The sequence below is a fragment of the Falco punctatus genome, assembly GCF_963210335.1.
Source record: "Falco punctatus genome assembly, chromosome: 19".
Taxonomy (NCBI): domain Eukaryota; kingdom Metazoa; phylum Chordata; class Aves; order Falconiformes; family Falconidae; genus Falco; species Falco punctatus.
In genome coordinates this window covers 6249016-6269989 of record NC_137599.1, presented here as the reverse complement: position 1 = coordinate 6269989, position 20974 = coordinate 6249016, and the positions used below count along the sequence as shown (strand labels likewise).

At 58.8% G+C, this 20974-nt stretch overlaps 1 protein-coding gene across 2 annotated transcripts; it reads left to right on the top strand.

Moving 5' to 3' along the window:
• The first annotated feature begins 12628 nt into the window (after window positions 1–12628).
• On the top strand, window positions 12629–18464 carry DLX4 (distal-less homeobox 4). Of its 2 annotated transcripts, XM_080369786.1 has the most exons (3): window positions 12629–14061; window positions 15444–15637; window positions 16507–18464. In XM_080369786.1, exons 1-3 carry the CDS (start codon window positions 13650–13652, stop codon window positions 16756–16758), a joined length of 858 nt encoding a protein of 285 aa, XP_080225912.1. In that variant the 5' UTR covers window positions 12629–13649; the 3' UTR covers window positions 16759–18464. The 2 variants fall into 2 exon arrangements, with proteins under 2 accessions (XP_080225912.1, XP_080225911.1); XM_080369785.1 differs by having other exon boundaries at window positions 15444–16598.
• The last annotated feature ends 2510 nt before the right edge of the window (window positions 18465–20974 follow it).

Genomic DNA, 20974 nt, shown 5'->3' with positions numbered 1-20974 from the left:
AGGAGCCCTCGCTCCTGAGGTCCTCCAGTGTCTGGCGCAATGCTTCCAGGTGTTCTGTATTGTTTTTCTTCCCTTTTTCAAGGCTATTGTCCCTCCTTAGTATCTACTCGCTGCCCTTTGAGCTCTGAAAGCTGCAAGTTTGGAAACCAGCCTTTGTCACAAGATCTCCCGCATTCTTTCAGCTACAAACCTCCACCCCGTGTGCCCCCAGAGTTGAAGCCTCCAAGAAAAGCCCTGAGGGTGGGACACCACGTGCCGAGCTGGTCCCAGAAGAGATGTTGCCACCACAGCGCAGGCAAGGTGAGATTTGGGCTGAGGGGAAGGAGCGGAGGCCAGAAGGTCTCAAGTCCCAGGTGCCTCCTCATGGCTTCTTTGCAGCAGAGAGCAATGGTGCTCATCCATGAAGTCCTGCCCGCTCTTCCCTCTCCACCGCCCTGGCAGGGTTGCAGGTCTTTCCAGCCTCCATGCCTGCCTGTGTGACTAACAGAGCTGGCTGGCTCCCAGGGGTGTCAGTCCAGGACCCCAGTCAACCCCAGGGAGCCAAGAGGAACAGGAAAGCCCAGAGTCTGCTTCCTCATCACCCTCCTCCTCCTCGCTGCCTGCTAGCTGCCATCCTGGGCCAAGGGGTGGCCCTGGATGGCCCCGTCTCCCGTTGGCCCAGACGGGAACGGCCGCTCCCTATTACTCATGGGGATGATGTGGGGGGATGCAGGGGCGGAAAGTCAGAGTAAATGGAAAGTGGGCACTTGCCTCTGACCTTGTCTTCCCATCGCCGCAGCTGGAGCTGAGCTCAGCCAGACGCCCCGGCGCGAGGCCACGGGTGGCAGGCAGCTGGCGAGGGGACACGGTGCTTGGCTGTGCCTCTCCGTCAGGCTGCTGGGGGACACAAGGCGAGAGTGAGCACGCAGCCACCCGGTCCCCGTGTGTACAGACATGCACATGTGCCAGAGAAATGCACCAGTCTGTTCACGCACGCACACGTGTGCACAGCTGCCTTATGTGGGTCCGTGTGGAGCTGCGATGGGACACCCATACTCAGCACCCCCTGGGTGGCTGGAACCCAGTGGGGGGGTGCTCTGCCCCCCAGGAGAGGTGCACATGGCTCCAGCAGCTCAGCTGGCTCCCTGGGGGGACAGTGGCTGCAAAGTGGAGGGAGATGGGGTACAGGAGCTGGAAAACAGGAGTCTGAATTAGAGCTACAACCTGAGATAAACCTGAGATAAATCTTCTCCTGCTGTTTGCACTGGGAACTGACTAAGGCTCAGTCTTATAGATGTCTTCAGAGGTATCTATAAGACGTCTTCACCCCATGCCCTGGGATTGCCCCTCAACACCCCCAGTCATCCCTCTGCCACGGAGAGGCTAGTGCTTTGCAGGCTCACCTTGTGACAAAAATAAACCCAAAAGTAAGGTGAAGGAAAATGTGCCCTAGCTGGGCTGGAGGTTCCCTGAAAACCTTCCTTCCACCCCCGGGGCCCCCTGTGCCCTGAGCCCTTCTCTGGCTCTGGTGGTATAAAGCTGCCTTGAAACCAAACCCACCCGCAGCCCATAATGCTGACCAGCCACCCCAAGCCTTCCAAAATCGGGACGGTTATCCATGTTTCCCAACAGCAAGGTTTTCTGGCATGATGTCTGGACCGTACAAGTGAATCTGCAGGTCGTGTTGCCACAGTTTCAAATGATTTCACAATCTAGCTTCTGTGGGCTGGGGAAAGACTCACTTCCCACCTCAAAGGCTTTTTGGAGCACTCAAATTTACTAACGTTAGTATTCAAAATGTTTCCTTTGCCAAAAGCCAGATTTTCCTGCCTAAGCTGAGTTTCCATGAGGACATCCATCGATGGGGCAGGAAGGACCAGAGACTGGAGAGCTCAGCAAGGCTGTGCAGAAGGCATTGATGTATTTTTATAGAAAATACCTCTTTAAAGAAAAATCTTTTGACGTGAAGGATTTGGGTTGACTGTGACTCTGAGAGGGTGCAAGACATGGATCCTCACTGCTTTCCAGGTCTCAAAGTGGGGGCAAATCCAGCTGGTTGGAGGGGAGCTGGGGAGTCATGGGGGTCCTCTGTTCCACACGAGTGCCCAAACTGCTAGTTATTATGGGATGGACACATACACCTCTGCAATATTTTGATGAGAAATTCTGCCCAGGTCAAAGCGAGCAGATATGTTCCTGGCAAAAATTATTTCCAATGAATCAACATTTTCCTGTTAAAAACAAAACAAAACAAAACAAAACAAAACAAAACAAACAAAACAACTTCCAAACCCTGCCTCAGTCACTTTTACTGCTCAGTGCTCAGCTCAGGGCGAGGTGGCAGCTGGACTTAAACCCACGGGCACGTTTGGGGCGATGAACTGGATGAAATGGGACCCCTGGAAAACCCGACCACAACCAGGTGGAATTTTCCAAACTGACAGTAAGACAAAAGCTTGGCTGACCTCCACGCTGGCAAAGCTCTGTCAGGGGACGTTCAAAGGGAGCAGTGCCCGCGGTGCCGCCCGCCCTCCCGGGACCAGGAGGTGAGATTCAGACGGAGGTTAACGCCGGCGATGCCTTCTCCGCTTTGTGCCGAGCAGGATTGGGTTACGGGGCTGGGGCTGGGAAAGCTCCTCCGCAGGTCGCAGGTCGCAGGTGGATTAAGGAATTCCAGTCCCCATTCAGTGCCCAGTGAACCACAACTAATATGGGAGCTGCAAAGAGCAGGGGCAGGCAAGACGGGAGGCATTGAATGGGAAAGGCACCTGCAAGGGAGGGCGACGTGAGCTGGGCTGCTGGAATCTGGCAGGCGGTGTGGAAATGGTGTGATTTCCCATCAAACCTGGCCACAACCTGCTTTTTTGGCTTTGAATAAGGACAGCCAGGGAGAGCCTGGGTGAAGGTGGCGGGGTGGCAGGGGAGGTTCATCTATCACCTCTGTAGTGGGGGTGCTTCCAGGGAGAGGAACCATAACTGCCCAGTGCAGGTGGGTTGCTGACCTGGGGCAGAGCCAGGCTACATCCCGGGCATGGCTGGACGTGGGCACAGAGCCTGCGAGGGCCTGAATGAGGGGAGCCGGACAGCACGGTGCTGGGGAGTGTGTTGGGGTGCGTGCGGGTCTGAGGGTGACGTGGGACCTCCCAGTGAGGGGTGAGGACCTGATACACTGAAAGGGCTGAGGGGTGGAGAGGGAGTAGCCAGGGCGTAGGAGGTGGTGAAACCCCGCGTCCATGACAGTGCTAAAACAGATCAGGTGACAGCAACTCCCTCTTTTTGCCTATTAAAACACCTGCCTCCTCCAACAGCTCCGCTGAGCCACATGGCTCCAGCCAGACATCACCCTGCCAAGCCCAGGATGCAGGCTGGCATCTCTGCTTGTCTGAGGCTGGTGGCTCCTTGCTCCAGCCCAGTCTGACTGGACCTGAGCTGGGCACCCAGCCCACCAGTTTGAGCTGCCTGGGGACATGCAGCTGCCAGGGGAGCCAGCAACAGGATGGGTGCCTGCTCCCAGCATCTCCAAAATCAGAACAAGGCTGCGGAGGACAGGATTGGATGGGACAGTCCTCCCACACCACAGCCTGGCCTTGGGAGGGATGTCCCAGTGCTACAGGGACCCCGACGATGCCACATCCCCCAGGGCAAGTCCCCCTGGGGCCTCCTGGCTGTGCCTGGGGAGACTTGTGCCCGAGAGCTGTTGGGGAGGCAGCGATCTCGTACACCCTGCTCCCCAGGAGACTCCTAGGCGCCTCTTAATAGGACTTTAATTATACATGTACCATCACCATTTTTCTTCTCCCTCTCTCTCTCCCTCCTAGGTTCAGCTTCCCCAGAGATGTAAATACCCGGCGCGTGCTGCGGGGACTGTCAGCTCCACTAATGACCACCTGCAAGCATGCTGGGGAGGGAGGATGGCGGTGTGGGGACATGCTAGGTGACACTGCCCTGACCAGCTTGGAAGTGGTTCCCTGGCTTGGCAGGGGTGCCCCAGGGCCCCAGGGTGGGTGGCTGTGCCTCCAGCTTTGCAGGAAAGGACGGTGGCTCTGGGAGTTGGAGAGATGGCTGTCATGGGCCAAGAGAGGAGGGCTCAGGTCTTGCAAGGGGACCAGGATACAGGGTTGTCCCTGTGCTCACTCTGTGCAGCAGGATGATGCTACCAGGTGGCCGCTAGCCCTAGGCACTAGCCAGCCATCAGATGGAGGTGGCCACCAGACACCTCTGCCCTGGGGGGGTCCGAGCTCCAGATGTCACGCCGCCAGCTCTGCCAGTGTCCACCCTTATGACATCCCTGCCAGAGCGATCCCACCTGCCTCAGATGGTGTCTGATGCCCACAGCACTGACAGGTTGCTTTTCAAAGCTGCCTGGCTTTTCCTTGAAGCCCTTTGCAGAGATGTGCATGATCTGGCAGGGGCAGAATCCTTCTTTGCAGGGGGGTGAGTCTCCTGAGTCGAGCATTGCCTGGCACTGCTCCACCATGTGAGCAGGTACCACGGGCTCAGCCTGCTTTAGAGCAGAGGGTTGGCTTTTGCCCTTTTCCGCTGCTGGGCAAGACCCTGACTCCTTTATTCAGGCAAAAACTCACACTGAGGATTTTGCTTAAGTTGAGCCTGGGAATGTGGCCCTCGAGGCTTAAATAATTCTTTCTACATGGCACATGCAGAGAACAAAAAAAAAAAAAAAAAAAAAAATCCAAGCCAAAAAACCAAGCAAACCAGAAACAGCAATATAAGAGGAACAATTTCCTTTACCACTAATTTTGTCTGTGTTAATTAGCAAAAATGTGGGGTCACTGATTATAATACTCCTAACATCTCTCCAAACCCACACGTCCTGGCTGGGGACAGCAAGTGACCACGCGGCATTGAGCCTCCCCGGGTCCCCTGGCAGCATCACGGGGGACAGGAGGAGATCTTGCCTGGGAAGCCTCCGTGGGTGCGTGGGGCTGGACTCTGGTAGCTGCCCTGCTGTTACCTCTTCTGTGGGTAAATCGAGGACTCTGAGATAACATTTTTTTCCAAGGCTTGACCTGAGCCTGCTCCTTCTGAAGCTCATCATTGGCTGCAAAGGAGGAGAAAGGAGCCAGAGCTGCTAACCCGGCAGTTTTCATCAGTGCTAAAATACAGAGCTGGAATACAAAGAATGTGGTGGGTCTAACCCAGGGAGTTTTTTCCCACTCCCCTAACACTGTGCCTGGATTGAGGGATGATGTGGGCATCTTCATTCCCCCGAGGACAGATGCAGCCACCATCCTTGGCACCTTCCAGCAGCAAACCCACAGGAGCAAGTCACTGGGGTGGGTCGAAAAACACCCATTTCTCCAGAGATGTTGAAGCTTTTCCAATTTATTGCTCCTTTCCCTCTTAAAAATTCCTGAAATAATTTTTTCTCAGAGTCTTAACCACCAAAAAGAAAAGGACGCTTTGGGATGCTGCTTTTTGTTAAAGCTTTGAGGGACTTGGTGCGTGTGTTTGAGGGTTTGGTGGAAGGCTTGGGGTTTTGCCAAATATGGGAAATGTCAACAGAATATACATTTTTCTCTCCAAGTAGTTGTTGAAAAGTTTCTGTTCCATCAGTAAAATGTCACAGTGATTTCTCTCTCACACACACACACCCCCCTTCTTCTGTTCACCTGCTCGTGGGCTTTTGCTGTGGGACTCCGATGTGGTTCCCTGTGAGCCACACTTGGCTCACCTACGAGCATCCCCCCTAGTCTCAAGCTCAGTCTGACACAGGGCTTCACTAAAAGCCTTTCTGATTAATACAGATCCAGGGAGGAGGGGATGATTAAATCGCTCATCTATTTTCGGCAGAGAGAGTAGGTGCAGGGGAGGGCTGGGCTCCCCCCGCTGCTGAGGAGCCCTCTTTGCCAATTCGAGCGAGTGCCGCAGATTTCCCATCACTCAATCCCCACAACCTGGGCAACAAAGCAATTTTCTGTCATCAGTGATGCAAAGTGCTCACAAACGAGGACTGAACGTGCAGTCAGCTGCAAGCTCAAGCCCTTCCTATCGGCTCTTTAAACGCTCCACACATTCTTCCCTCAACCTGCGAGCCCCGACAGGTCCCGCAGCACAAGACGGGCACCCTGCATCGGATGCCGTAGATATGGGGTCGTCCGTGCTTTCCCCTTCCCATGCATATGTCCACCTGCCAATGCCACTTCCAGTGCTTGGGAGAGGTGGGGGGAGTGTCCCAGGCGCTCCTAAATGGGGGAACCAGGTGTCACCCTATGACATCTGGATGTGGAAACAGTGCCCAGCCAGCATTTTCTCCGGGCCAGTGGTGCCAGTGCTGCCACAGCTGGAGCATCCCCAATGTGTGCCCCCAAAGTGAAGATCCCCCAAGTCTCCCTGCTTGCTCTGACTTGAGAACAGATCATTTTGTGCCATTTCTCTGTACCAAAACCCAAGACCAGTGATTCCTCTGTGAGTCTTTGTTCCACCAGTCCGGTCAGCGGAGTCCCTGACCCTGAGACACAGGGCTTTCCCCAGGTTTTTGTAGTGCTGCGGAGTGGCCTGGGCAGGGCTCAGATTTCAGAGGAAACGCTGCTATTTCTTCCTGATCCTTTACAAAAACAGAATCCAAGCATCCTACAAATGGTGAGACGCACACACCCGCAACACTTCCAACCCATTAAAATGTTTTGCTTTGAGAAAACAGAACCATTTTGTTCCACTTACTGAAATTTAAACACGGTTTTGCTTGTTAAAAAAAGTGGCTTGATTTTGCAGCAAAAAATTACATCTTTCCATTGCAACAAGTGACAGAAGAGGCTCTTCTTCCCAGGAGTTCAGCTCTTCCTCCCAGCCGTACCAGTTCACCTCTCAGGTTTTGCCTCCCATATACCCTCAGAGCACCCCAGCATCAGCAGAATTGCACCCCTCCCTCCCTGCCCCTGGATCCAGTGGGTGAGGGAGGTGTGCTTTGGTGGGGTCACTGAGCAGCTGACAGTGGCAGGGATGGAGCACAGCACAGCCCAAGGAGTGTCTCAGACACAGCTTTCAACTTTCCAGGTAGGACATTAAAAAACAAAACAAAAAAGAAAACGATTAACAAAACCAAAAAACCCAAAATCAACCACCAAGAAAATCTGTGGGTTTTAAATTCCATCCTTGACCAAGCCCCTTTCCAGAGAAATATGTCAACAGGCGCTGCAGCCAGCGGGTGGGAGCAGGATGCTGGGGGGAAACATGGGTTTGAATTCTCCCCACCCGATCGGCAGGGATGGGAGCGGAGCTAGCCCCGGCGGGACTCTGGGCTCTGTGGCAGAGCATCACTCCAGGGCTGCCAATGTGCACAAGGACCATCCTGAGTGTGGGTGCTCCAAGCATGCAGACCCCTGCAGGCACCTGGGATGGAGGAGGATGAGGGGCAGGAAACACCATCGTGGGCACCGGTCATGGCTAGAAGCAAGAGGAAGCTGTGCCGGCACCAGGGTACCATGCTGGGTGCCTCACCTCTCTGAAAACACCACGTTACACCTCCCCTCCCTGCCTTGGCTTGCCAGCGTGGCAGCTATTAAGGTGGTAAAATAGGTGCTGCACATTTCAGCCCTAATCCCAAAGTTTATAAAGTTTCTCCTTTAGAGATGTGTGCCTGCAAGAGATTGTTTCAAAACAAATTAATCAGGTTTATTGGGTCAAATTCTCCACTGAAAGGCCAGCACTTGATGATCTCTTTGTTTAAATGCTGCATCTAGCCATTACTAACTGCCTTGTTATGTTGTTAAAGTTACAAAACCTTAATGGGTCTCACTAAAAGGAAAATAACAGCTTCTCAAATGAAGAGCCTACAATGGAAAAGGAAAAGACCATTTGTGCAAGGAAGAGTCCCCTGGAAACCATGTAGAAAACCTGGGACAGACCTTAACTGAGCGGGTTGTAAGCCTCGCCCTTAGGGGAAAATCAACCTCCAAACAGTTACCTAAAGAAAAAAAAATCAGAACCAATATTGTTCGTATTTAAATGCCCAATAAATTCAAGTTATCTAAAAAAAAAAAAAATAAATAAATCCAAACCAGTATTTCCCATTATTTAACTGCTCTGCTTACAACACAATAAATTCAAGTTATCCTTTTTATCTGCTCTACCCAGAAAGAGGCAATTCTGCACCACTGCAGCAAAGGACAAGTGGAATTTCATCCTGGTACCAATCCACAACCGTAGTCCTGGCGAGAGAGTTTCATGTGAAGGGACAGAAGGGAAATGTAACTGGGTTTTAAGACTTTTTGGAGCACCCCAAAGGACTTTCTGTGTTTGCATCAGCAGAGATGCTTTTGCAGAGTCAGCCTCCTCGCTGGCTGGGGCAAAGCTTCACTAGTGACGGCTGAGGGGAAGGCAAAGGGCTCTGGGCTGTGGCGTGTCACCATCCCAGCAGGACGAGGTTCAGCCCGTTCCCAGTTTGGTGCTCTCCAGCTCTCTGAGTTAAGGGTGATGGGAAGCGAATGAGGGTTAAAAAGCCTCTTTAACTGGTGCTCTTGTCAAATTGGCAGGGCAAGGCATTGAGGCTGAGGCTAATGAATGGAATAATTGATTAAATATGTCATATTTCTGCCTAGCAGGTTCACACCTTCCCCAAAGGTTTCCAGATGGGGCATAATTATCCCCCAAACTGGCTTCACACGCCAGGGCACAAGGGGAGGAACAGTGACATGGGGAATTTAGACAGCAGAAAATTGTTCCTGCAATTAATCCCAGGCACTTAATGAACTCACCAAAGAACAGCAGGTATGGGGAGAGACCCTCTTGGGTTTGGCCATCAGTGGTGCCGGTCAGGAGTAGCTGGTGATGCTGGTGTAAATGTTGAGCCTCTGTGCATTTAGGGGGTAGCAAAGCCAGTGCTGGTTTTGCTGTTCTCCAAACAAGATGCCATGCAGGGGAACTTGCCCCCCACCTTTGCTCCCTCGTTCATCTGTCTCAGTAGGGGCCAACAGCTGAAGTGATGTAAATCAGTGGGACTATATGCCCCCCCCCCACCCCCCCACCCCCCCCCACCCCGTGGATCGCTGCTGATTTATATCAGGGTCCTTTTATTCCTTTGATTTCCAGCCGACAGTCCCCAAGAAAATCAAACCCAGACCAGAAGTCCTAAACCAAAATATTTGCTTTATTGAGGGGGGGATGAAGCAGGGGGTGAGGGGGGATGATTACTTGTTTTAACAATTTTTAACATCTCTATGGTTTCATCTCAACTCAAACTGCCGATGAAGCAGGGCACAAATCCTGGCTGATGCAGTGGCTTTGACCGCAGCCGTGTTGCTGGCAAATGCTGATTTACACGACCTGGGCCAGTGCCTTTGATGGCACCAGGCTGACCCACAGCCCTGCAGAGCCTCTGGGTGCTGGAAATCAAGAAAATCCCCTGAGCCCAGGCCAGGGAGCTGGGTCTCACCCAGCCCAGCTGGGTGCTGAGGCTGCACATCTGGGGCAAGCCTTTTGTGAGTATCTTTTTGCAGAAAACCCCTTTCAAATCCCTCTGAAGATGCTGGAGCTCTGCAAAGGTAAAGAGGGAAAAAAATAATAATGTGAATTTTCTGTTCCCTTGTGTCCCTCTGAAACCTCCCTGTCAAAGCCAGGTCTGAGACCCTCTGGTGACGGCCACGTCACTGTCACCTGCTGGGTGCATGTGTCCTCTGGGCCACCTCTGTGCCTTCAGGTCACCTTCCCATCAGTAGCTCCCATCTCACCTCGCTCATTCTGTGATTCATTGCATGGGAGAACAGGTCCTGGATGCTTCGGGGGTGTCTGACACCATCCAGGGGATAAATCCTGCTCCCACTCGTATTGGTGCTCCCCTATGAAGCAGGATCGGGCCCTGGGAAAGGAGGGCATCACGGAGCATAGCCTTTCCCCTGAACTATTATTTTCTCAGGGGGATCTCTAGCCCCCTCCTAGAGCCTGCTCCCAAGCAGCCCCCCATCCCCTCGCTTCCCCCAGGATGGCTTTCACTCCTGCCAACCAGCCCAAAAATCCAGAGGAGCCAGCACCACAGCTCGCGGTGCAGAGGAGCCCAGCTCGTGCTGGCACCCCTTCTCCCCGTGCTCCCCCGGGATTACTGACGGGCTGGAGATAGGGCGGTTGTTCGTTAGTGTGGCAGCGGTGGCGTGTGGGAGGGCAGACGCCAGGCTGTCTGCTCCCACTTTGTTCGGCTTGTTATTAACTTCTCCTTGGGCTGCCATTAACCCAGAATTCCTGTACTTGGCTTCAGGCTTTCCCCGCGCCGCTCTATCTCCAGCGTGTAATTACAGCTGTTGGGATCTCCCTTTATCTCGGAGGATCTTGTAGGTTTGTTACCTGGCACATGCTTTCCTGCCCCCCCACACCCTTCCCTGCACCCCTTTAATCCTTCCTGCTTTCATCAGCCTCGGCAGCTGGTGCTGGCAAGCTGGCAGTTAAAAAACTGGAGCCTCCATCACCTTGGCTTTGCATCCCGAGTGCCCACCGCCACCGCACGAGCATCACCGGGCGGGTGAACAGCAGCTCCCGCACGTCCCAGCTGGCAGCGCCCGGCACACTCCCTGCCACCGCGTGGGTCTCGGCATGTGTCAGCACCTTCCAGCCCCAAGACCAAGACTTCGAATTGGCTCCAAGCATGGCCTTGATTTATTTTTTTAATTTAATACAAGTTGACTTGATGTATTTATTTTGGCAGCGGGTTACCCCTCAACCCCCAAGCCCTGCTAAAAGAGCATGTCCTGTCCCTGTCAGCCCAGCCGACACAAAAGAGGAGGGCTGGGACCTGACCCCGGGCGTGCACCCTGTGCTCATCCCCAAGCAGGTGCCTGGGTGGCACAGCTCCTGCCCTTGAGCTGCCAAAGCTCAAGGCTGGGAACCAGCCCCAGGGGAGCCGTGGCTGGGAGCTGGGAGTTCTTTACAGCCTGGAGGTCTGGTGCCAGTCTCTTACCCCATCTCCCAAGGGAACGCGGAGCAGGTAGAGCTGTCCCTGCGCATGCCCCGGTGGGCTCGGAGATGGGACATCCCCTTGGCATAGGATGGGGCTCAAGGATGCTGAGATTGACACCTTCAGACCCCTAACCCAAAACTCCACCTGTGTGAGGCTGGTATGGAGTCAGGAAGGAGGAGGAGGAGGAAGAGGAGGAGGAGGAGGAAGAGGAGGAGGAGGAGGAAGAGGAGGAGGAGGAGAAGGAGAAGGAGGAGGAGAGGGAAGAGGAGATGGGCTGCCTCTCCTCTGGTATCACTTCTGCCTTGTTGCTTGCTTTGGGCTATCCCATAGTGTGGAACCTCTTTGGAGATCCCTAAGTGAGGGGATCCACTCTCCAGCCCCCAGGCACAGTGGGTGGAATCCCTCCTTGGCATCACCAATGAAACAGAGCTGTGCCACACCTCATCCCAGGAGGGGATTTGACCATGAGGATCCTCCTCCTCCTGCCAGAAGCCAAATACTGCCCCCAAACACCCATGGAGACACTGTCCTTCCACCAGTAGCCGGCACAGGGACCCTGGCTCCTCTGCTACATGGTGGACACTTTGGGGTACTTATATTTAACTATGGGTATTTACTATGTCCACCACATGGCAGAGAAGTGGGAGAGCACAGGGGGCTGGAAAGGGTTCCCAGGTCCCCTCAGCATTGGAACCCCCTCGATCCAGCCCTGGGAGCCCCTCCTGCCACCACAGGCAGCCTCTGTGGTAGGGAAGATGCAGCCCCCAGCCTCAGCATCTCCCTCCCACCCTCAGTGCTGGGGCAAGAAGCACCAGAGGGAGCGGAGCCACCAGTAGCTCATCCTGGCAAGCCAGCACCCGTCCCCCGAGCCGGTGAGAGCTGAGTCACCCCGGCAGGGAAAGTGAGGAGCCGGGATAAAAGCAGATCAGTGGAAGTTTCCTTTGATACTCACAGCGGCCACGCTTTGCCCTTGGTGCTGGCAAAGCCGGGCTCCCTGGGGACTCCTCGGCCAGCCCGCGCAGGGCTGGAGAACATCTGGATTTTTAAATTGTGCCTCTTTTTATTTGCTGCTTCGCCCCCGCGTTTGCCTGGATGGGGTTGGGGGATTTTCCACATTAGCCCCTGGAGTTTGGTGGCCCGGGCAGAGGTGGCAGGACAGCTTCTCCCCACACCCAGATTTTGGGCTCACATGGGATTTTGAGCCCATGTCATCCCTGAAGACAGTCCCAGGGACACTGGTGTTTTGCCCAGCTCCACACTGGGATGGAGGGATGTGGGGACCCCAGAGCCTGCGCCCAGCACCAAGGAACCAGTCTGTGAGTCTGGCTGTGCCAGGAATGATCCCTACAGTGTCATGAGCAAAGGTTTAGGGAGGTTGGAATGGGGAGAGAGGGCAGAAGCCATCAGCTACGGAGGGTTGGAGGCGAGTCAGAGGAAGGGTTGTTGTATCAGGAGTCTGGGGCAGGACAAGGTCCCAGTGTGTCCTGGGGTTAGCCAGGAGCTTGGCTATTTATATCAGAGCTCCTGGCCCCAGCCCAGAGTGACTCAGACCCAGCATGATGGCCAGATGGAAACATGTTTTGAAGATGGTCTAATGGGAGGGTGGGGACAGGGGACCCTCCCTGCCAGCATCCCCAGCCGCCTGTCACTGCTCCCTCAGGGCTGCTTCTCCCGGGCAAACCCCACAAAGGGTGGAAGCCGAGACCCTGTGGCCAGTGCTCGCCTCGGCTCAGCTCAGCACGGGCCACCCGGCTCCCTTCCCTGCTCCATCACCCCAGTGTCCCCAGAGCCATCACCACGGTGCAGCTGGGGCCAGGTACCCCATCCAGGGCTCGGTGTGAGACCTGGGCTTGCAGGAGGTGCAAAGCCACCCTGCCAGCGCCATCCGGGCCCGCGGCTGGCTGTCCCCAAACGTGGTGACAGCATCCCCCGGCCACGGCGGGGGGGGTTGCCCCTGGTTTTGACTTGGCTGGCGGCTGGGGCGGAGGCTACGGGGCTCCTGCGGGCCCCACGCACCCCTCCGGGGTCAGGGCTCCCCGGGGCAGCGGGAGGGAGCGGCCGGGCAGGTTGGCGCCTGCTGCCGGGAGCGGGGCCCCATGGGGACCGGGTGCTGCCGACGCCGGGGAAGGGGCCTCCCGTCTGCTGGGGCGGGCGCCGGCAGGGTGGCTGTGGGGCTCCCACCCCGCCGGCACCCTGGGTGCCCCCCCGGCACCATGAGCACAGGGATGGGGGATGCCTCGACGCCCCGCATGCCCTCCCGTGTCCATCCTCCTCCCACCCCTGGTGCACCCCCCGGCCCCGCACAGGGGAGCTGAGTGTGAACGGGATCAGCTCCCCCTGCCCCGGGTCTGTCCCCTGGGCACCCAGGGCTGCCCCGTGCCCCCCCCAAGGGCATGCATCCCGGGGCCTTGTGCATGGGGGATCACAGCCCCCCCCCGTGCCCATGATGGAGGGGGCCCTGGGAAGGGGTTACCCCCCAACACAGGTGACCCTGCACGGGCAGGTGGGTCCGGCCCCACTGCCGGCAACACTCAGCCGGGACACAGAGGTCACGGTGCCCCCCCGGGGAGTGGGTGCTTTGCGCCAGGCAGGGGCACACACACGGGGAGGCAGGGGGGTGTAACTCCGGGATGAGGGGCACACGCACACAGGGGGGGCTGCCCCGGGGGTGGGGGGGCAATCGGGGGGGGTGGGGGGGGGGGGGGTGCCCCGGGGCGTGACGTCACCGCGGGCGGGGCTCGGCGGGGCGGGGCGGGGCGGGCAGGGGATGCCCGGGGCGCGGGGCCGCGGAGCCGCAGCTCGGAGCCCGTCGGGGGGCGGCGGGGCTCGGCGCGGCACTGCGGGCTGCGGGGGCTGCCCGCCCCGGCCCGGCCCGGCCCGGCCCACCATGACCATGAGCTCCGTGGCCGAGAGTCTGCTGGGGCCCGACCCCTCCAAAGCCGCTTTCCTCGAGCTCAGCCACCCCTCGCCGCCGCACTACCCGCTGCACGGCCTCCACCCTGCCAGCCACCCCCAGCACGACCCGCCGCCCTTCGCCTCCTACGGCCGGCCCGGGCCCTACCCCTACACCAGCGGTGCCCCCCCGCCGCCCCACGGCGGTCCGTACCTGCCCTACCCGTCCCCCGGCGCCCAGCATCCCCCGGCCGGGCTGGCCCACGGCGCCAGGCTGCAGGACGCAGGTAAGGGGGTCGCAGGGTGCTCGGCGCTGCACACCCATCCCTGGGCACCCACCCAGTGGGAAGCGACCGGGATTTATCGGGACGGAGCCATCGGAAGCACTTTGGGGCTGCGCCGCCCCGTCAGGGGAAGCGGCGGTGCAGGTCTCGGCCGGTAGGGAGGTCCCCGAGGGGACCCGCGGCGTCGGGGGCGATGTGCCCCCGCTCCCGGAGCGCCCGGAGCCGCCGGACCCTCTGCAGATGGGTGGCTGCGTGGCTGCAAGAAACCCCGAGGATGGGGAGCATCAGAACCCCTGCTACCCGTGTCCTGCCCTGCGGGACCCCCGCCTACCCCGGGTACCCACGTCCCACCCCGCGGGACCCCCACCTGCCCATGTCCTGCCCTGCAGGACCCTCGCCTGCCCCCGGCTGCCCCATGTCCTGCCCTGCAGGATCCCCACCTGCCCCCAGCTGCCCAATGTCCTGCCCCGCGAGACCCCCAGCTGCCTCATGTCCTGCCCCGCGGGACCCCCACCTGCCCACATCCTGCCCCCTGCGCCCTCCCTGGGCCAGGCAGACTCTTCCCTCTGCCCCACTGCCAATACGCTCTGATCTCAGCTACCTGCCCCATTCCATCCCCTTTCCCCACTGTTTTCCCCAAAAGCTGATGCAGGAACCACAGTCTGAGCTACCCCAGAGAGAAGCAGCCCCCAGGCTGCCCCATAGAGGGGTCCCGAACCTGGCTGAGCTGCCGGGCCCTTTTGGCTCCCTCATCAGCTCTGGAGAGCCGTGGCTGTGGCCAGAGCAGACCCTGTACGTGGGTGCGCAGGCACATCTGCCACCGCGTCCTGCACTTGCCCACATCAGCCATGTGCCCCTGAGCTGGGACCACCTTGGCATCTCTGAGCCCCGGCAGTTTTCTGCCCCACACAAGCCACATGTTCCCAGAAGGACCCAGGGATGCTCAAAGGCACGGAGTAGGGAGGAGGTGGTCCAGGATGGGGGCACACACTTCACAGCAAGTGGCTGCGCAGGGGCAGGGGAGTCTGTCCCGTTGTACCCTCCACTGCCCTGTGGGGCCCTGCCTGGCCCCCTCAGTTGGGTGCACAGCGGAGGGGCCTGTGGCCTGCCTGGTTTTGGACTTGAATAGTGATTTTGAATGAACAATCCCCTCCCTCCCTCCCTCCCTCCTCCTGTTTCCCCTTTGCTTTACCTGAGGCTTAAACGAACCAGCAAAGCACAAGCAGGTCCCCCACTACTTATTCCCCCTCCCCTCCCAACCTAATCTCCAAAAAGCAAAACCCGCTGCAGCCCTCAGGGCCAGGGTGGGATGCTTTGGGTTTGTTGCTTTGGTTTTTAACCTCCCAGCATTTTGGTTTAACTCTCTGTTCCTCTCCCACCCCAAGAGCATGAGAAGCCCCTGGCCATCGCCAACGGGGAGCTGCGCATCAACAGCAAGGGGAAGAAGCTGCGCAAGCCACGCACCATCTACTCCAGCCTGCAGCTGCAAGCCCTCAACCAGCGCTTCCAGCAGACCCAGTACCTGGCGCTGCCGGAACGGGCTGAGCTGGCGGCCCAGCTGGGGCTCACCCAGACCCAGGTATGGCCCTGGGGAGGGGCGAGGGGCCGGTCACGGCCCTGGCGATGCGCCATGGCGGGGGCTCATGCCCATCGCTGCTCCAGGAGTGACTCTGGATTCAGGCTGCGTCACGACGCCAGGGTGCAACTGGACCTGTGCCGAGCCGTGCCGTGCCGCAGCAGGGGAGCTGGCGCCGGTGGGCCCCCGGGGCTCGGGTTTGGGGCGCCCCTGCTCGCACCTCCCAGCGGCACCGGGACTTTCCCAGCCCTGGAGCCTGGCTGCCGGCCCGGCCGTGCCCGGCGCTGGGCGGCCCTGGGCCGCGGGATGGGGCGAGTGGGTTTTTGAAGGCGATGGGGAGAGACAGGCAGGCGGCAGCGGTGCAGCCCAGAGCCAGGGGCGAAGCGAGCTCATAAAGCCGGGGAAGAGGAGACAAGTGGGAACCTGCCTGCAGCGCGGGGGGGACCACGGGGAGGAATGAGCGGGGCCACCACCTCAGTGCTGCGGCGGCCCCAGTGCCACACCCTGGCCCCCGGCTGGGCTGGGGGGGCCGCGGCCCAGGGCGAGGGGGGGACATGGGGACACATGGGGATGTGCACAGCTGGGGACTTCTGGCTTGCTCTCCCTTTACTGCACATTCGTCTGGACTCTCTCTGCCTCTTCCCACTTTCTCCTCCAGCTGCCCTTGGTGGAGTCTCTGCTGGCTTGTAAGGGGGTTGGCTCAGAGCCCGACTTATCTCATAGACCCCCACGGCGAATCAACTGTGCCCCCTGGAGAGGGCAGGTGTAGATGGGGGAGATGGGGACCCCAGAGGGGCCTGTAATTATTGATGCTGCATGTTTAGGGGGGGCATTGGCCCCATCCTCCCCACTCACCCCTCTCTCTCTCACAGGTCAAGATCTGGTTCCAGAACAAGCGCTCCAAGTACAAGAAGATCATGAAGCAGGGCTCGAGCGTGCCCGATGGGGAGCACCTCCACACTGCCACCTCCCTCTCCCCCCGCTCCCCCAACATCCCCCCACTCTGGGACATCCCCGTGCCGGGCAAAGGGGCCCCCCTGGCCTCCAGCAGCTACATCAACAGCTTCGGAGCCTGGTACCAGCCGCACCCGCAGGACGCCATCCCCCGGGCCCCCATGATGTGATGCTGCCACGGCTCCAGCACCCACCAGCTCCAGGAGGGCCAGTGAAGGGGGGATGCTCTGCCGCTGCCCCCCAAGGGACTGGGGAGCCCAGCGAAGCCCTGGGGGACCCCAGCAAATGGAGAAGGAGGAAGAGGAGAAGGAGGAAGGCGACCACGGTCTTCAGGAACCTGAGGATCACCTGCTCCATCATGATCCGAAGTGAGACAGCTCTGGCACAATGCCCTGGTGTGCCCATCCCAGCAGGACAGGACTTGGCCTGCAGCCACAGCCCCGGGTCCGTCTGTTCATGGACACTGGGCAAGGAGGGGCCCCAAGAGGGGCTGGGGGGCTGGAGAGTCCCCAGAACCCCCTGGCCTGGCTTTATTTATAAATACCGTCCGTTATTTTATGTGCCCCCCCCCCCCTTTATAAATAGGCTGTATACTTGTAAAGACTGCTTCTTCATGCCTGCGGCTCCCTTTGTGGGTGTCTGGCCCGGTTTGGTGGAGATGCTTCAGCCCCAGTCCTTGGAGGCTCCCATCTCCAAAAGCCCATAGTAAAAGAGCCCTGCAGGGATGGGGGCACTGGAGCAGGGGGCTGGGGCTGTGTCGTCGTCCCCCCGCCCCGCAAAACATCTGTGTGGGACCTGCTGCTGTTCACAGACATATGATCGCTCCCCTGAAATGGAGGTACAATTATGGTAATTGTGGACCCGGGCCCCTTGGTGAGGGGCTTCTCGCCGCCTCCTCAGGGTAATTATGGGCAATTTGGAGCTGTTGAAGATGTCTCCATTAATAGGGGCAGGAGAGAGAGGGCAGAGGGTGCAGGGCAGGCTGAGGAACCCAGAGTGAGTCAAGCGCCGTGTCTCCAGCAGCCCCTGTGAATACCTGGCCCAGGGAGAGAGGGCATTCGGGGAGCAGGGGATGTTTTTCTGCTGCAGGTTTGACAGTGGGTAACCTTTCCCTTTGTGCTTTTCAGAGGCCAGAACCCAGATAGAAAATACAGTACTGTTATTTCCCACTTTTCCCAATACTACTCAGTGTTTGTCACCCACGCTGGGGCTCTCCCCAGCAGAGATTTGCTGGTGCAACAGGTCCGTACCAAGGTTTGCTCCATTGCACAAACATGCCATGATGTCCACTCCAGATATTCCCACCTTAAATTTCCCCCATTCCAAGGGTCTCTTCCTGCCCCAGGGACCACATTTCCCACCCCAGCCCGCAAGGGAGCAATGCCATGATGCCAATGATGCTGTGTGCAGCTCTGCTTTGCACCTTTGGCAGCACACGAGGACAGTTTTTCTGAGCACTTGGCTCCCACCTGTGGAGTTGGGTGTTTGAGCAAGCGATCCATAGGTGGGAGATGGGCAGGGCTGGAGCTCTGGCACCCGGTGTGGGACTGGCATGCCCCAGGGCTGGAGTGTGTGGGGCGCCCCAGGTCCCTGCCGGCAGCCGCAGGGCTGGACATGAGCCCCTGCCACCCTGCCAGCCGGCAGCGGGTGTGATTCCCTCAGCTGAGAGGATTGGGGTGCTGGCGGCGATGCCACCGGGGTGCAGACATGGTTGTCCCTGGCTGTGTCCCACAATGACCACAGGCACATTGCAGCAATGGCACATGAAGGATGTGGAGCCCACGGGCTGGCTCAGCATCCCAGGGGACACTGGCCGGGACTGGCTGCAGTCCAGGGCCAAGACATGGTGCATGGTGTCCCCTGCATGGGTGGATGGTGTCCCCTGCATGGGTGGATGATGTCCCAAGTGGGGCAAGTCCAGCAGAAGCAGGGGTCTGTGTAGGGCAAGGCTGGCTTTATTTTCCCCAGGTGATGGAGCCCATCCTCCCCACCAAGCCTTTAGGGAGGTGGATGGGTTTGCTTTGAAACGATGTCAGAGGAAAGGAGAATTTCTCATCCAGAGACTGGGGAAAGCCCAGCTCCTCATGGGTGGGATTTACCCTGGACAGGGGCTTTGGGCTGGAAGAGGCAGCTTTCCTCCAAGAATTACACTCCAGTCATGGGAAGGGGCTGAAACATGGTGTGGTCCCAGATGCAAAGGGCTCTTGGATGGCTTGGGGTGCTGCCATCGAGGAGCTGGGTGCTGAGCACCATCCCAGCCCTGTGCGTTTGGGGTGACATCCTGCAGAGCTGGCAGAGGGGTTGGAGGGGGCTCGGTTCTGTGGTGGGCCTGGGAAGGAAAGGATCTGATGGGATGAGGGAAGCAGGAGGCAGAGGCCATGGCACCAGCTCAGCTTTCCCGACAGATGTGCTGCCAAGGACCTGCAGCCAGAGCCGTCCACAGGTCCCATCTTGCAGCAGGAGGGAGGCAGCAGCCCTCGGCTCCTGGGGCCGGGATCCGGCCCACCCAGCACTCGCAGTGCGGCCAGGATGGTGGCTGGGGCCTGAAGCCCGCAGGGGAGCTGCCTTCGCCCCTGGCTGCCCTCTGCACCCAGCCGCATGCATGGGAGAGCCATGGCCGACCCTCCTGCCCTGACGCCTGGGAGCAGATCCCAGTTAGGGCACCCTTGGGTGCAGGGAAATTCCTGCTCCAGCCCATCTCTCAGGCACCCAGGGGAGCCTGGCTCCCACTGCCACCCACCTGCACTCGGGTCCTGCTCGGGATGCTCCTGTGGGATGGGGCTGGGGACAGGGACAAGGTCATGTGCCCTGAGGAGGGGGGTTGGGGGCTGTTCTGCCCTTCCCTCTGCAGCTGAACTGGGTGGTGAGCCCACTTCCCTCTGTGCCCCAGGAGAGGGGCGGCGCTGCCTCACAGCATCACTGAAGCTGGTCTTGGCTCTTTGCCGTCAGCCAAGAGCATCCCAGGCTGGGGACACTCAGAAAAAGGCCAAGAGCCCCCAGACATCCTGGTCTGGTAGGGTTTTAACCCACTGGATGGGAGAAATCCCACTGGGCGATGGGGATGTCCCTGGCCTTGTATGGGTCCCCCTTCCCTCCAACTGCACAGGCTGGAAATCCAGCCAGCCCCCCTCAAACTGCCAGGGCAGGTTTGGGCAGTGGAGGGGACTTTGTGTCCCCTTCCCACACCCAGCTCGGATGGGAAGAGGACCGGGTCACACAGGGAGCAGAGAAGTCCCTGAGGCCACTTTGTCTTATTTTCTGGCACTGACAACAGTGACGGAGCCCCGGCTGGTGGCAATGCTGTGGCCGCCCGGCATTGCTCCTTGGCTCCAGCTGCCGCACGCCGGGTTAGCCAAGAGCTGGCGAGGGGATGAGGACATGCTGGATGCTAGGCTGGGCCGTGGGCAGGAGCTGCCCCCGTGCTTTGTGCTGGCAGCAGCATGACGCAAGTGGCTGGAAACAGCGTGTTGCAACGGGGCAGGAGACGTGTGCCGCACTGGGAGGGCTGCGCGCCGGGGCTTGTGCGTGCGGGGCAGAGCTGTGCGGGGACTCCAGTGGGATGCCTGGTGCTGCTGCCCTATGCCTGGGGCCCACAGGGACTGGAAACCACATCTGAGCCCTCATCGTGCCTGTAAACACCAGCCAAATCCCCTCTGAGGGGCTGGGTGTCCCCAGCATCCCTGTCTCAGTACTGTCCTGTGCTATCCTCCACCCCCGGTGCCGGCGGGGGGTAACTGGGATGATGAAGGATGACTATTTTATTCCTGTGCAAGGCTGGGAAAAGGATGCTATGAGATATGGGGTGATGTCCCCACCCTGGGGGGGTGTCCTGCATCTGGCTCTCAGACCCCATTCTGCTGTGTCAGGAGCATGCTGGGTCATCAGCCACTGGCAGGAGGATCCACCCTGGGGAGGGATGGCCGGGTCCTGCAGCCCCTTTTGGGGAGCTCTAAGGGTCTTGGCCAGGTCTGGGCTGGAAGAGCTGCAGGTGATGCTGGTGGTAAACCCCCTGCCCCAGGCTGTTGGAGATGGGGCTGAGGGAAGAGGAACAGGGGGAAGGCAGTGCACAGCCCTGCCTGGCTCTGCTGCAGCTCCTCGGGCAGGTGCAAAGGGCTTCTGCACTGGCTGCGGCTCTCCGGCACCCAGCCTACCCCGCAGGCTGTGGGTGCTGCAGCCCCTGGGCACCCCCAGCCCCACGCAGTCTCCAGGACATGCTCCATGGCTGGGACAGAAGAGTGGGGCAGGAGGCTACATGAGCACAATGTCTTCCCCAGTGCCCATCCCCACAGCGTCAGGACTGGTGGCACAGGCTGCCAGCAGAGCCCGACTCGCAGGCAGTGTTGGAGAGGAGCAGGATTAGTGCCTGTCCGCAGGCAGTGATGAACC